The 13,702-nt window shown below is 41.6% G+C and overlaps 2 protein-coding genes and 1 long non-coding RNA gene across 7 annotated transcripts in view; 1 reads left to right on the top strand and 2 right to left on the bottom strand.

Annotated features, from left to right (window-relative positions):
* LOC311436303 overlaps positions 1-3,406 on the bottom strand; it is an 89,055-nt gene extending 85,649 nt beyond the window's left edge. Inside the window, exons 1-2 of the long non-coding RNA XR_014692735.1 lie at positions 2,893-3,406; positions 1,548-1,698 (exon numbers count right to left, since the gene is read on the bottom strand). This is a non-coding gene — a long non-coding RNA (uncharacterized lncRNA). The remainder of the gene's footprint in view (positions 1-1,547; positions 1,699-2,892) is intronic.
* Positions 3,407-3,463: 57 nt separating this feature from the next.
* HPF1 (histone PARylation factor 1) lies at positions 3,464-11,860 on the top strand. Its single transcript, XM_084519138.1, has 8 exons — positions 3,464-3,566; positions 4,496-4,655; positions 5,248-5,434; positions 5,939-6,037; positions 6,808-6,958; positions 7,675-7,762; positions 8,338-8,510; positions 8,881-11,860. Exons 1-8 carry the CDS (start codon positions 3,498-3,500, stop codon positions 9,010-9,012), a joined length of 1,059 nt encoding a protein of 352 aa, XP_084375264.1. The 5' UTR covers positions 3,464-3,497; the 3' UTR covers positions 9,013-11,860.
* The window catches only part of CLCN3 (chloride voltage-gated channel 3), a 68,599-nt gene continuing 65,479 nt past the window's right edge, over positions 10,583-13,702 (bottom strand). For all 5 annotated transcript variants that reach the window (XM_084519133.1, XM_084519136.1, XM_084519134.1 and 2 more), the window contains one exon: positions 10,583-13,659. In XM_084519133.1, the coding sequence (XP_084375259.1) occupies positions 13,501-13,659 (159 nt within the window). In that variant the 3' untranslated portion in view covers positions 10,583-13,500. The remainder of the gene's footprint in view (positions 13,660-13,702) is intronic.

Here is a 13,702-nt window from a genome sequence, read left to right as displayed (position 1 = left end):
ACTTTGTGTCTTGCACAGAACTCTGCCCTTAAGTCTCTGGAACACGTGAGCACAGTCTCTGAATAGAATAGCTTTATTTCTGATATTTCTTTCACAGGTGGGCAAATCTGAACCTTGCAAGGGGTGGGAGGAAAAGAAATTAGCTCTTAAAGAAAGCTTTGAGCATAAATGAATCAGTGAATGGCAGGGGGGAAATATAAACCAGATTTCAACAACTCTGCTGATTTTTCCTTCCTTCTAGAACCTAGTAGGTGATAAAAGCTTTGGCTCAGCCTTTTGACTCGTGAAGGCTTTCTTCACAATAATTAATAGCTATGAAACACTGAAATGAAGAACAGATTTTGTCACAGAATGGGGCATGCTTTGGTAGCTTTGGATATTAAGCAACAACCTTGGAAACATACAGGAAAAATCTTTGTAAGACATATTAAGATCTTGGTGACCTCAAAGGGTGAATTAATGTATACACAGGAAATATCTATCACAGCTTTTAATTAAGCAGGTCTGAAAAGTTTTGTATCAAGACAACAGAGTGCAGTTCTGTGCTCTTTCAAAGAATCTGTTACTGCACATTTATGAAGGCTTTAAAAAGAAAGAAGAAAAAAGGGTAGGCTCTCTGCATATTAGGACTAATGCAGATGGCCTTGGAGCTTGATAAAGCTACTTTGCAGATTGATCTCTGAGATAATCTCTGATAATGCTGATTCAGAAGTCCGATAGCATAGGCACAGGAGACTGTTTACAGGTTTGAAGTAGGGAGCTCTAAAATACTTTATTGTGTATTCTGCTTTAGTTGCTCATCCTTTGTAAAAATTCTTCCATGTCACAGCCTTAGAGGTTGTTAACAGAAGGGATGTCAACACAGTTAGCAATACCACGTTATAGAAATGCTTTTCAAGTCTATGACTTCAGAAGTGAGAACAAATTGTTTGGAGGTAGATATGCACAGATGGAGCTACTGCTTATTTACAGAGAGAAAAAAATACAATGGTGCACTGAATAATCATTTTGTATCTTACAGGGTTGTTTTTTGTTTTGTTTTCAGAGGAGGCCTGCATGGTAGAACTGTGCGGAATCTCACAGTCTCTTATTTCTAGGATTCAGAGAGGAGCTGAGGAGCATAAAGACTTAACTGAAGAGTAACTGATAGTTTATCAAACCTGAAGTGTGTACTTAAGTTCAGAACTGCTGTCCTGAAAACCTCTTCTTACCTGCTACCTGGGTCTAGATGTATCAAAAACACCCCTTTTAATCTATCCAGTCATGCAAAGTTAGCTTTCTGAACATACCACACCATGGTCTTAATTGAACCAAACTAACTGACTTGTAGCTTAAGCCTGATGGGAAAAGATCAGGCAAGTGGGCACTTCATCTCCTATTTCTCATAGGGTACTCATTCCAAAATTGTAAGATTTACATAAAAGGACAATGAGTTACACTACACATCTATATGTTCAAATACATGTATATGCATATATATACGTATACATATATGCAAACTGAGTGCTCATTTTACTTTAAATATGGTCAAAAACTGTTGCTCTTACCCAATAACCTAGTGGCTGGGGCACCTGCCTAGAAGCATAAGATGATTTTCTATCTTTCCTCCTGGATTCTGTGCCTCCTTCTTTCCTGGGGTATCACCAAGCCACAGACTACTCTAGAGGAGAGATGCTTGCTTTCAGGCTTTTATAGCTTCTGTGGAGCAAAATATAAAAATTAAAAATTAGAAAAATAAAAATAAACAAACTGATCTATAAATCTCACAGGAGTTCTATCTTCAGTGAAGCAGTAATGGCCTTACAGCTTGGGCTGTTGATGCCTGTCACTATTAACACTATGCCAATGCTGAAGTATTTCTCTAGTTAACTTGCATTTTTCCAGCAGAGTTCTGCTTTGTGAGATACGGGCATATCTAAAATGGATCCACTGTAAGGTCACTTCACACCTCTACTACTCCTCTCGCAATGCTGGAATGCCAGATATCATAAGAGGCAAATGTCAAAAAGACAAGATGTCAAACTGACAAAAATTTTTCAGAGTTTTCCACCTGTGAAAAGGTTCTATGTTCTTCTTGACTCAGTATATAAAAGCCTTCACAATGATTTCATTCCTTTGTTATGTAGCAGAAGATTAATGTGGCAGGAATACACACTTGAGACTATAAGCTATAGTTCAAGCTATCCCTCTCATGTAGCTCTTGCATTCAACTTAGTAAAATTCTACTCATGGAACTGAAAATGATTACTTGAAGCGTTTATTTCAATAAAAACCGGGAAGAGGAGGGCTTGAAAAGTCACTGCAAAGCTACGGGTTTGGAGGTGAGGTTAATTAAGGGATTAATTAGTTCCTTAAGGCTACCTCCTAAAGGAGCTATACTGTACACAAGGTCATCAACCTGCCCAATCCTATATTAAGATACTTTGTCTTGGTTCTTCAAATTTCTTTGCCTTTTTTAATAACTAATTACTCACAGCTAATTCCTTAATTAACCTCACCTCCAATGGGAAAAAAGCCAATCCTGAAATAGTAAAGGGTGATAGAACTTAGTACTCATCATTAGATTTAATGCTGAAATGGGAAATATCAGTGCCTGAGGTGTCACTGAATCAATTTGTTGCATGAGGTATGAATTCCAGTAAGCTGAACTACGGTATATATTGGATATCCCCCTTATTTATTTATTTATTTATTTGGGGGGGGGGGGGGGGGGGCAGCCTTATTCTCCTAAGAATTAAGAATTCAGTCACCTCCACCAGGCTACTGAGGAAAACCCCATTCCTTCAGGTGCCCTTTCATCACACTTACACTACACTTAGGGTCTGCTATTCTGGAAATTAAGAAGCAACAGTGAGACTAATATTAGAAAACACAGAAAAACACATTAGAAACCTCAGGGCAGCACTCCTTACACTTCCCATAAGAAAATTAGGTTTGTGGCTTGTTAGCGAGCTTTTGCATCTTGATTCTGCTTAACCTCAGGTTATGAAACATAATCCATCCCTTAAATGAGCTTCAAATTTGGAATTTAATATTCCTTCCTTGTGTGTGCAGCATTTCAGAAAGTAATTCGGTACGTATGAGGATTTAAACAATTTTCCCAGCTGAAGGAGGAGACTTTGTCCCTGATTGTCCCTGATACTCTACGGTATCAACGTGTGCTTTCTGTGAAGTACCTAGCTACGTTTACACTTGGGAAACATCCTCAGTCAGGATCAAGCTTCCTGTAACACACTCTGTAACTTCTAATAGTGAATGTTGCGGCCAGACTTAATATTACCAAGCTTTTGTGTCACCTGCATCACTAACACCAATGTAGTACAAAACTAACGCCAGGTCGCACAGCTCCTCAGCACCACGCCACCGCCTGCAACCCCCCCCCGCTCAGCCCCCTCCCGGCCGTTTAACGGCGGGCGGGGCGTGCGCACGCGCGGGGCCGCGGCGCGCGACCTCGGAAGGGGCGGGGCGCGCCGCGCGGGGATGCGGCCGGCGGGAGCATGACTGGGGGCGGCAAGCGGCGGCCGCGCGGGGCGGCGGCGGCGGCGGAGGCGGCGGTTGGCGAGCAGGTGGCGGTTGGCGAGCAGGTGGCGGTTGGCGGGCGCGCGGCGCGGCCGTTGGCGGCCGTTGGGTGGCGGTTGGCGCGCGGCCCCCGGGCTGAGGGGGGGGCGCTGCGCTGCGGGCGGCCGCCGGGAGCCCCTAGGCCCGCGTCGGGGCGGGCGGGGAGCCGGGTGTGCCGCCGGAGCAGGGCAGTGGCGCTGGCGTGTTTATTCGGCACTTGCTCGGTAGCGCTCAGCTTCCTGCCGGTTTGTAGGGCATCACAGGGATGATGCTCTAAAGCCCCCCCCTAGGCTTACTGCTGCAGCGGTGTGTGCCTGGAGGGAGCATTTCCACGCCCGTTTTGGTTCACCTTACATCTTCTATTTATTTATTATTTATTTTTTTTACAGCAACTTAAACTTTTGGCTGCATCTAAAATGTTAGGCTGTAAACTGCACCAGCTCAGACTGGGACTAGCAGAGTGGCACAGGTAGTAAAGACTCAGAGGATTTAAGTTGTTTAACCAGGCATGACAAAATTGTGTCCCTGCTTCTAAGTGTTTGTGTGATGGGAGTTCCCTAGAAGCAGGCTGCTGTGTGGCTAAAAACTGCCATTTTAACATAATGCCGAATTTAGATTAAGATTGCTTAGTCCTTTGTTTGATGAGCTCATAAAGGAGCTTCTTTAGAGCACATGGACGCACTGATATCAAAGTAGTGCTTTGCTATTTTGTACATATTAAGAACTTGTTGGGGATAACAAATTCTAACGCTTGTTATAACACTCCTAAGGGTCTCCATGCAAAGTAGATGTTCTAATCTGTATATAGGCTGTTCTAGATAACAGGCCCGACTTGTGGTCTTGGTCGTTGTTTTTCTATTAATACAGAGGCTTTGTAAAGCTCTTCAGTGGAACTGGCAGGAAGCAATGAGATTAACTTTTCTTTCCCTATCTGCAGTGTGAAAAAAATGGGGATGTCAAGAAGAGAAGGTCAGATCAGGCAGATATACCTGATGCTCTTCGTCAAGAAGCAGAAACGTGCTACCAGCTTAGGCTACCAGAAGACTTCTACCAGTTTTGGAAGTTTTGTGAAGAACTAGATCCTGAGAAACCAAGTGGTAGGTTTTTGGATTTTATTTATTTTTTGTCTTTTCTAAACTTCAGAAAAAACAGCCTGAAGGTAGGCAAACTGGAGGCTGTCAGATGCATTCTCATGCTGCTTCAGTTTGCAGCTCAGATGGCAAGATATTTACATGAGTATAAACAAGAATACTGGAGATAATCACAAAGATGTCAGTCTACTTCAAGCTTTCTGAAATATAATTAAACTGTGGCACGTAAAGGATTAGATGTTATCTAAATCTGCCTTTCTTGTAGGCACATTTAAAATATTAAATATTGAATTAAAGTTTGCTCGTATCAATTCAGACTTCAACTCCCTAAAAGTTATTACATAACAGAATATGAGGTCTCAAGGTGCTCTAGAAATGCCACTTTATTTTCCAATGAAAAGTATAATAAGTTAACTCTTAATAACCTAACTTTTGAATGAAAGCTGATTAAACAAAAGAACATCTCAACTTTCCTTGTCTGGTAAACAGTACGTGTGACTGGATTTATGGACATTTTTGGTAGGTGAGTGACAGAGGAGTGTCTTGGTTTAGCTGTGCACCAGCCAGAAAGTAAAACAATTCGTGCTCTGCTTTTCAGATGCACTTGTGTCAAGTGTTGGACTTACACTGGTTGGACCATATGACATTCTAGCTGGAAAACACAAAAAAGCAAAATTAACAGATGTGAACTTCAATCTTCATTGGAGATTCTTCTATGATCCCCCAGAATTCCAGACTATACTTGTCGGGGATAGCAAAACACAGTATCACATGGGATATTTCAGGTATTTAATTTAATATATGCTCTTGTTATGATAACAGTTGTGTGTTACTTTTTCTCCTCCATGTTTTCCATGACACAGGATTTGAGAATGAAATGTATACATTAAAATAAATGTCAAATAAATGTCTCTCTAATGTAACAGAATATTAACACATGGGTTGATACCTTTAATAAAATAAGGTCAAAGATGTTGGAGTTGAAGACTAGATTTAAATGTTTATTAAACTCACCCCTACATCCCTCCAGAGCACCTTCTGGTTAGTTTTATCTCTAGCCATAATACTTCAAAGCATGATAAAATAAGGGGAGTATGCATTCTCTGTGTGATTATTGATATGAGCTCTTTTCAAAGGCATACTTTAAGGTTCTAACGTTTTAGACCTAATGTTGCTTTTGTAAGGTCTCTGAAGGAGATGTCAGCATGGCGAGTAGGCAAACTAATTTCACTTTGAAATAGGAGAAATGGACACAGCTTGAATATTTGCATGTACTTTTTCAAAAACAGGGATGTGCCAGATGAGCTTCCAGTGTGGGTTGGTGCAAATGAAGCTAAGAAGAACTGTCTGATTACTCCAGTTGGTGACAATGTATTTGCTGCAGTCAAGTAAGGTTCATATTTACTTTTATTTGTAAAAAGTACTATAGAAAAGAAACTGTTAATCAGGAGATGTGAGAGGAAATAATGCAGCTATGTCTTTCTTGCATATGTAAAAATGCATTATATAGAGTAACAACAAGCCCTGTTTCTGAGCTGGGGCAGGGTAGCATTTATATGAATATATAATTCCATATGATGCATTAAGCTTTATGTGGTCCTGCATCATGAACGTAAACAACAGAGGTGTGAATACTTCTATTTCATGGCCTGTCAATTAAAAATGGAAAGCTCTCTAACGACAGATGCATGCCAATAAGTGAAAGCAGACTGAAGAAAAGGTTCCGCAAACAACCCGTGTGAAGTGCAGAGTTAAATGATGACATTTGTTTTGAAAGGCCCACAATGAAACTCATCAATATGTATTTATGTGCATGACTTGGATGACAAAGAGCGTGTAAGTCACTGAAGCAGTAAACTAAATTCTTCATATAGACGGATGAACAACAGCAACTGAGTTTGTGAGAATCTTCAGCACCTGCAGATAGCACAAACTGCTTTGTAATGCAAACACAGATAGAAAAGGCCAGAGTACTTTCTGTGCCAAGCTTTGCTTTCTGTGGTGCTTGTTGTTGAGAGGCTTGCATTCCTAAGTCCGTGTATAAATAAATCCTTCACTGCTAATCTTCATTATAAGATTTGGAGGTTTAGTGATTGAAGGCTATTCATTTGTTTGTTTTCTGTTTAGCTCTTTTAAGACATGTTTCTTCTGTTTACAGATTATTTTTGTCAAAAAAAATTAAGGAAGTGACTGATAAAAAGAAAAGTGCTGTTTTGAAAGAGATAGATGAAAAACTAACAAGAACAGCAAAAGAATTGGGTTATTCTCTGGAACAAAAAACCATGAAGATGAAACAGAGAGATAAGAAAGTATGACTTTACTGATCCACTGGAGAGAACTAAGTTCTGTTAAACTGTTTTTTTCATTTACTTACCTGGTTTTTCTTTTTTCTCTTTTTTTCCTTTTTTTTTTTTTTTTTTTTTTGGGAATCCTTCTATTCAGTAAAGAAGCCTCATTTAGGAATATCCAAATCTCTTTCTATAAAACTTCAGGAGAGGGAAGATCAGTACAAATGTGTTCCAAATAATGGGATTAAATCAAAACACTTTACTCTTCTACACCATAGCTTGCCAAGTAAGGCGTTAAAATAAAGAAAAAAAATAGCAGAAATAGTCTAAAACAAATGGGGAGCATGGAAAAGACTGCCTCATAGTGAAGGTCCATGTAAACGGTTGGGTTGGATCTATGAGAAAGAGTAACATTAAGGATGATGAGTATTTGTTTCCATAACCTATTAGAAGTAATTATGGCAGCGGGGATGGAACAAATGTAGTAAAATGCGCAAAATATACAGATGACTACAAGCAGTCCTAGATTTCAGAACCTCACTGGAGTTTCTGGTTATCTGAAACTTCAGTGCTTAAAAATAATTGCTGTATACTTCAAGTTGGTGTCCTTGAGCCTAGACACTGTATTTGGGTTGGCCACCAGCAGCCAGGTGTTGATGTTGTTTAGTGATGTGAGTGGTTTTATGTCACGGTGTTGACTTACAGTACTACGTTCGATTTCCTGGCTCTTTATTTAGGTGGTGGCCAAAGCATTTCACGGAGCTGGCCTGGTTGTTCCTGTAGACAAAAATGATGTTGGATACAGAGAACTTCCTGAAACAAACGGTAAAGATCTTGTTCACCATATTCTTCTGCTCTGTTAGTAGACAGTCTCCAGTCATATACCTGCTTTGCAAAAGTAAACTGCATTCATGTTTTCTGCCTGAAGAATATGAGCAGCTGGGACTAAAGGGGAGATGTTTTAACTATGAAACTTGAGCAAATAAGTTTGTTTTATTTAAGTAAACCAGATGAGAATCAAAGAGACATACTAAATATGAAATAATAATTCCTAAAGTAGTAGTTCATGCTACTGCACAGCCATGCAGGAAGTAGATTCAAAGAAGTGATGTACATTCAGGGATTTGTGGGTTTATTTCTTGTTCCCCCTATTCTTCTGGTGTTGTGGTAACCAGAATTAGTTCCTTGATGGAAGTTCAACACATGAATGCCCATCTCTGTGTGGGGAACTGAGATGGATGGGCATGGGGTAAGAATGAGCTGCAAAGGGAAGGGGGGAGCTTTTTCACCAGCAGCTTGTACCGGAATGTGGCCTGCAGGTACACCTTTGGCAGAAGCTGCTTCCATGCAATATGTTTCTTAATTTAAGCATTGAAGTATTTCTGCTTTTATTTTTGCAGCTAATCTTAAAAAAATATGTAAGGCCATTGTTGATGCTCCTACTGACGAAGAGAGACTGAAAGCGTTTGCCCCCATCCAAGAAATGCTCACCTTTGTGCAGTTTGCTAATGACGAGTGCGACTACGGGATGGGATACGAGCTGGGTATGGACCTGTTCTGCTACGGGTCGCATGTAAGTACTACAGCCACCGCGCTTCACAACGCGAGGCTTATGTGCAATTCTAACAGCACTGGGGGCCACTGGGCTGTAGCCCTGGAGAGCCCCATTCCCGTTCTGACCGGAGCCGGGCTCCTGGTGCCGAGGAGCCAGCGTAAATGCCCGTGTTGTGCCTGGTCGCCTAGCCGCAGGCACAGCGCGCCTCAAGCTGCTTCCCCTGCGGGAGCGGCGGGGGCTGGTGCGGGCGGTAGCCGGGCTGTGCGCAGGGCCGGTCCCGCGGGGGTGCGGCAGGCGCTGTATGCTGCAGCGCGGGGCGGGCGGGCGGTGGCGGGGCGGGCGCGCTTGTGGCGGCGCTGACGGCGGCCGTTGTCTCCCTGTCGCGCAGTACTTCCACAAGACGGTGGCGCAGCTGCTGCCGCTCGCCTACGGCCTGCTGCGGAGGGGCCTCTTCGCCCGGATCATCGAGGCGCACCTGGCGCAGCGGCGGGACGAGCGCCTGGACCAGCTGGAGCCCTGACGGGCGGCGCGGGGCGGGGCGGGGCGGGGCGCGGGGCGGTGCCGGGCCGAGTAAAGGTTGCTTGCACAACACCGCCTCCATCACTCTGCGCGGGCACCTCGCCGGGAGCCGCTGCGGCACGGGAGGGGTTGGGGGCAGCGCGCGTAGGGCCGCTAAGGGGGGCCGGGAGCTCGCCCCGCACGGACAGAGCCGCGCCGGGAGGCGCTGCCCGGCCGCAGGCCGCTGCCACCGCGTCCTTGGATGCTGCCCACCGCGTGCACCAAGTTGGGCGAAGCAGGCTGCCCCTTGGCGGTAACGACACAGCACCGACTGACGCTCGTCTGGATGGGGCTGATTTAGCAAGAAACGGGATTTAGAAAATCAGCACGTAGTGTTACAAGGGAAAAACTGCATTGCCTTTCCTACCTGCAGTGTGGTTTCCTAGCTTCGGTGCAGTTTTCCACTACTTTCACTAATCTGAACTTCTTAATACAAAGTGACCTTTGCAGAAGATGCATGTTAATTATCATCATTGGTCAGGTGCTCTTCTTCCCTTTTACTGCACAGCTTTAGTCTCAGGCTATTGCTTACAATAACAGATGAGAAACCAACAAAAACACTTTCTCTTAGCCAAGCACCAAGCCCAGCCGTAGCGGAGTGACCGTTCGCAGTCCTTTGTTCATCATAACTGCTGCTGACAGTACTTCTGACAAAGAGCATCGGCCCCTAGCACCATATACTCAAATTTCAGCATTGTCCCTTCTTCCAGCAAATGACTGTACTTCCAAAGCTCCCTTCCTGCATAAATTACTACTATATAATTCATTTTAGTTCAGCAAACAGCAAAAGCCTATCTCAAATTTTAATTCAGAAAGCTATTTTCAGTTCTCGGTCACGTATTTCATCTACTTCTGTAGAAAACATCTGCTCCTGTGACACCCCTCCCCTTTCAGTCATCATACAAATGTTCTGTTTATTCAAACAAGCACACACATACATAAACTTTTTCATGGGCACTCAATTCAGCTTTACACGTAAAAAGCACAGTCTCAAAAATCCATCTCTTCTCCCCCCTCCCTCCTCTTTCCAGGTTCCACACAGATTTTCATATTAACACCCTGTAAATCACACAAGTATTCACCTTTCACATATTTAAGTATTAGCTCTGGAAAAAGTGAAGATTTATGGATTTTCCAGTTTCATCTGTTCTTCTCAATTAGAGCTTAATAACTGTAACCACAACCAAAGAAATACTCAAGTGCGTGTACATCATGAATATGTCAGCAAGAGATGTCTAACTTCACCCTACTTTTTTCTTTTTTTTTTGAAAAAAAAGAAAAAAAAAAGAGGGCTAAAAATGCACAGTGCAGCAACTACATAATTCTGTCTTTTATACAATAAAAGCACCACCCATTTTCAAATTGGGAAGCCAGCTACTCTACAATTACATAATTGAAGCAAATTTGAAAGTATGTTTCAGAAAGTTTTAATTTTTACTAATTTTATATTAAAAATTCCTAGCTGTTCATTTTGTTCCAGGGAAATTAAATGCAAAAATCAACACAAATACTGAGAAAACATGACAAAGTAATAAATGGTCATACAGAAGTTTTTAATGTTTGTTTAAATCATCACAGTAATCAGAATTTTTACTGTAATGATATGCAGCTCTACCACACTATTATAAATAAAAACATTAAGATCAATATTAAATACAGCTCTAGGCAACATCACAGATTAACAAAGTATGCATTCTTCATGAACCAGTAACTGATTGATTTAAAAATAATAATGCTGACACTTTCACCCTCCCATCCACATTTTTTTCGAATTAGGAACTTGAGTAAGGCGCTGGAAGTTTTACATTAGAAAAATTTTGTTGAACAGCAGAGGCACACATACTTCAGTATCAGAATTTCTAATGCATGTTTACCAGGGACATTTAAAATGTCAATAGGGAAAGCTTAGCAGCCGAGAACATTAAAGGATAAACAATTTATATGCAGCACTTGGGATCCATACTGAAATTATAAAACACAGCAGGGGTGTGAACTGTATTTTAATTCAGACAGCACAGTCTGTAGAATCAGGTGCAAATTAATACAGTACATACACAGCAGTGTTTTAGGATGAGGAAAACATCAGAAATGGCAGAGGTTCCAAACTGATTTAAAGCAACTTTTTATACATGTAGTGCATTTATATTCTTCCACTATAGAGAGAAAAAAAAAAAAAAAAAAAACAAAACACACACACAAAGATAACAGATCAGCATCACTGACAGCTTCCAGAGCTGCCTTCTGTATAGGGGCCAAACCCTGCTCTTCGTAAAGTTTCTGCAGGTTCACCCAACGTACCAGAACAAATGCTGAACCCCTGGCATTGGCTTTGCTTGGCAGAATACAGCCTGTTGCTGCAACCCAACAGCCTCAACACAGCCGGATTCCATTTCAGCTCCAAAGCTGCTCTTCGTACAGGTGCTGATCACACAGCCCACTGGCACATTACACTTTCTACTGGTTCCAGTTACTGCAGGAGATGAGATCGAGTGGATGGCAGTTTTATACTCCGAAAATAGGCAAAAATTCAGCAAAGTACTTTAAACACTGACATTTTTTTGGAGCTTGCCAACAATACTAGAGTGTTGTTTCAGGACATTACCTTGCTTTACGATGAAGTCATGCTGAGTACTTTGCTGAAAAAAGATGTTTGAGGTAACTGTGACAATTGCATTAGAGATGCCCAAGAATTTAGGCATTAACCATCTCAACCTTTGGAGTCCTGTGGTCATAATTGTTAATAAGGAAATTTTATCTAGCCACATACTGTAAAACACGATTCTCTACGCCATATTTCTTAAGGTTTTTCCTCCCTGCTTCACCTATGGCACATGGCCTTTGTGTCCGCATGTGTTTGTGACAGTTTGAAAAAATGACTGAAACAAATTAATTGGTGACCGAAAGAAAAGTTAGGATGTTAGGAATTGGTCAGTTCACCTGCTGCCGCCCTGTGTCTTGCTGCTCAACTTTGAAGTCCTTCCAAACTTTCAAGTACTGGATTTGATTCTGCCCTGCCGCTCATCTTCAGTGGCTACATATAATTTATAGCTTTATATACTTGGAAAAAAGTCAAAAGCAATCTAATACGTATAGTTGCTTTTTATTATTTTTAAAACCCTGAAGTTTTATTTCTTTTAATAATATTTCTACTATTACTGTTCCAGTTATCTGCTCAAAAAATAACGGCAGTGAAAGTTACATTTGAAAATGATCTTATATGCATGTTGGATCATAAAGAAACCATTTTGTTTAAACCCTTCATCTAGTTGTAAACATTTGCTAATCCTCCATTACTCAGAGAGGATTGTGAATTATTCTATAAAATCACATTAAAAAGGTAATTAGTTATGTGAGATATTAACTGATTTGTATTTAATAGATTTTTTAATTCATAAAAATATAAATAAAGAATGGTAAAACTTCAAGAAAAATAATATACATTTAGTGCAAGTTATGAGTTACATTTCTTCATACCATGTCAGCAGTGGAACATCTTTTGTGGAGAAGAAAAAATAAAAATGAGCAGTCTCAAATTTTACAGGGGGGGAAAAAATATCTCCAGTGTTGTAGCATGCAATTTTTACCAGATACACGTATACAGAATTGTTCCAGCTCTTAACTAGTAGATAGCAGTACTCTTCCTTATACTGCACAACATTGGTATATATCCTAGTGTTTTCAATAATACAAAAATTGCATAAGACCAGGTCACATTATTGATATTTTCTGCAGCAAAAACAGTATTTTTCTCTGAAATTCTCGTTTCACGTTTCATTTTTCTCATTATCACAGCGCATGGGCTGAAAGATGTCTCACATGGTTCTTGCAAGGTATTACCTGTTCCATCTGTTTTTGTTGCAGTGGATCTGTACTGCCCCAAGCATTTAATGATGTACAAACTTACACGTTTAATGGCACAAGAAAAACCTCCCTTCTTGTGATCCAACCTCAGTAACTCACAGTACATCTCAATATGAGAAACAACTGCTTCAAAAGGGCACACCAATTTTAAAGAGGCTTTGTTACGGCTCAGGAGAGAGAGAAATAAAGCTCTTCTGGAATGTAGAAAGGTGACGTGTAATAATTATACATTTCATGAGTTAACACAACAGTTTTCAGTGGTAAAAAGGGCAAGACCTTTCAGTCTCCATAAGATGGCTCAATTCGGAATGATCCCTCCAGAAACAGGGACTAAGAACACATCTCTTCAATGCTGAAGTACCAGGCTGGGGCTGGAGAATTGTGCCACCTCGCACGGCTCTCCCACTGCACTATCATGGCAGACCTGACGCCTCGGGACGCATCCAGTGCAGGACAGCAGCTCTCCCTTCGCACGCTCCCATCAGCCTTCCTCCTCTCCACAGCTTCCCCCAGACCAACTCCTGATTTCCAGCAGCACTGTTACGCAAAAACCCAGCTCTCGTTTCTGATTTTAGAAGTATCTCCCAGACTAAAGTGTTGTGCTATTCAACAAATGAACCTCCTCTTCAGTTTCCTCTCTCTCCTCAGCTATGGGTTTCAGTTGAACATTATTGAGGCGGGGTCTTGGTTTGCCGTCTGGGCCATATGACGGAGGATATCTTTTTTTGTTATAATGCCAAGGAGGCGCCTGAAAAGGACAAACGGAAGACCAACGTTAATCCAAGCAGGAA

This window comes from Aythya ferina, assembly GCF_964211825.1.
Source record: "Aythya ferina genome assembly, chromosome: 4".
In the NCBI taxonomy this organism is placed as follows: Eukaryota; Metazoa; Chordata; class Aves; order Anseriformes; family Anatidae; genus Aythya; species Aythya ferina.
Note: the sequence above shows the minus strand (reverse complement) of the source record. Positions and strands in the feature narration are given on the sequence as shown.

Coding starts and splice junctions, on each gene's coding strand:
- HPF1 (XM_084519138.1), top strand. CDS start 3,498: ATGACTGGGGGCGGCAAGCGGCGGCCGCGCGGGGCGGCGGCGGCGGCG. Junction 6,959..7,674: donor TGAAACAGAGAGATAAGAAA/GTATGACTTTAC, acceptor CTCTTTATTTAG/GTGGTGGCCAAAGCATTTCA. Junction 8,511..8,880: donor TGTTCTGCTACGGGTCGCAT/GTAAGTACTACA, acceptor CCTGTCGCGCAG/TACTTCCACAAGACGGTGGC.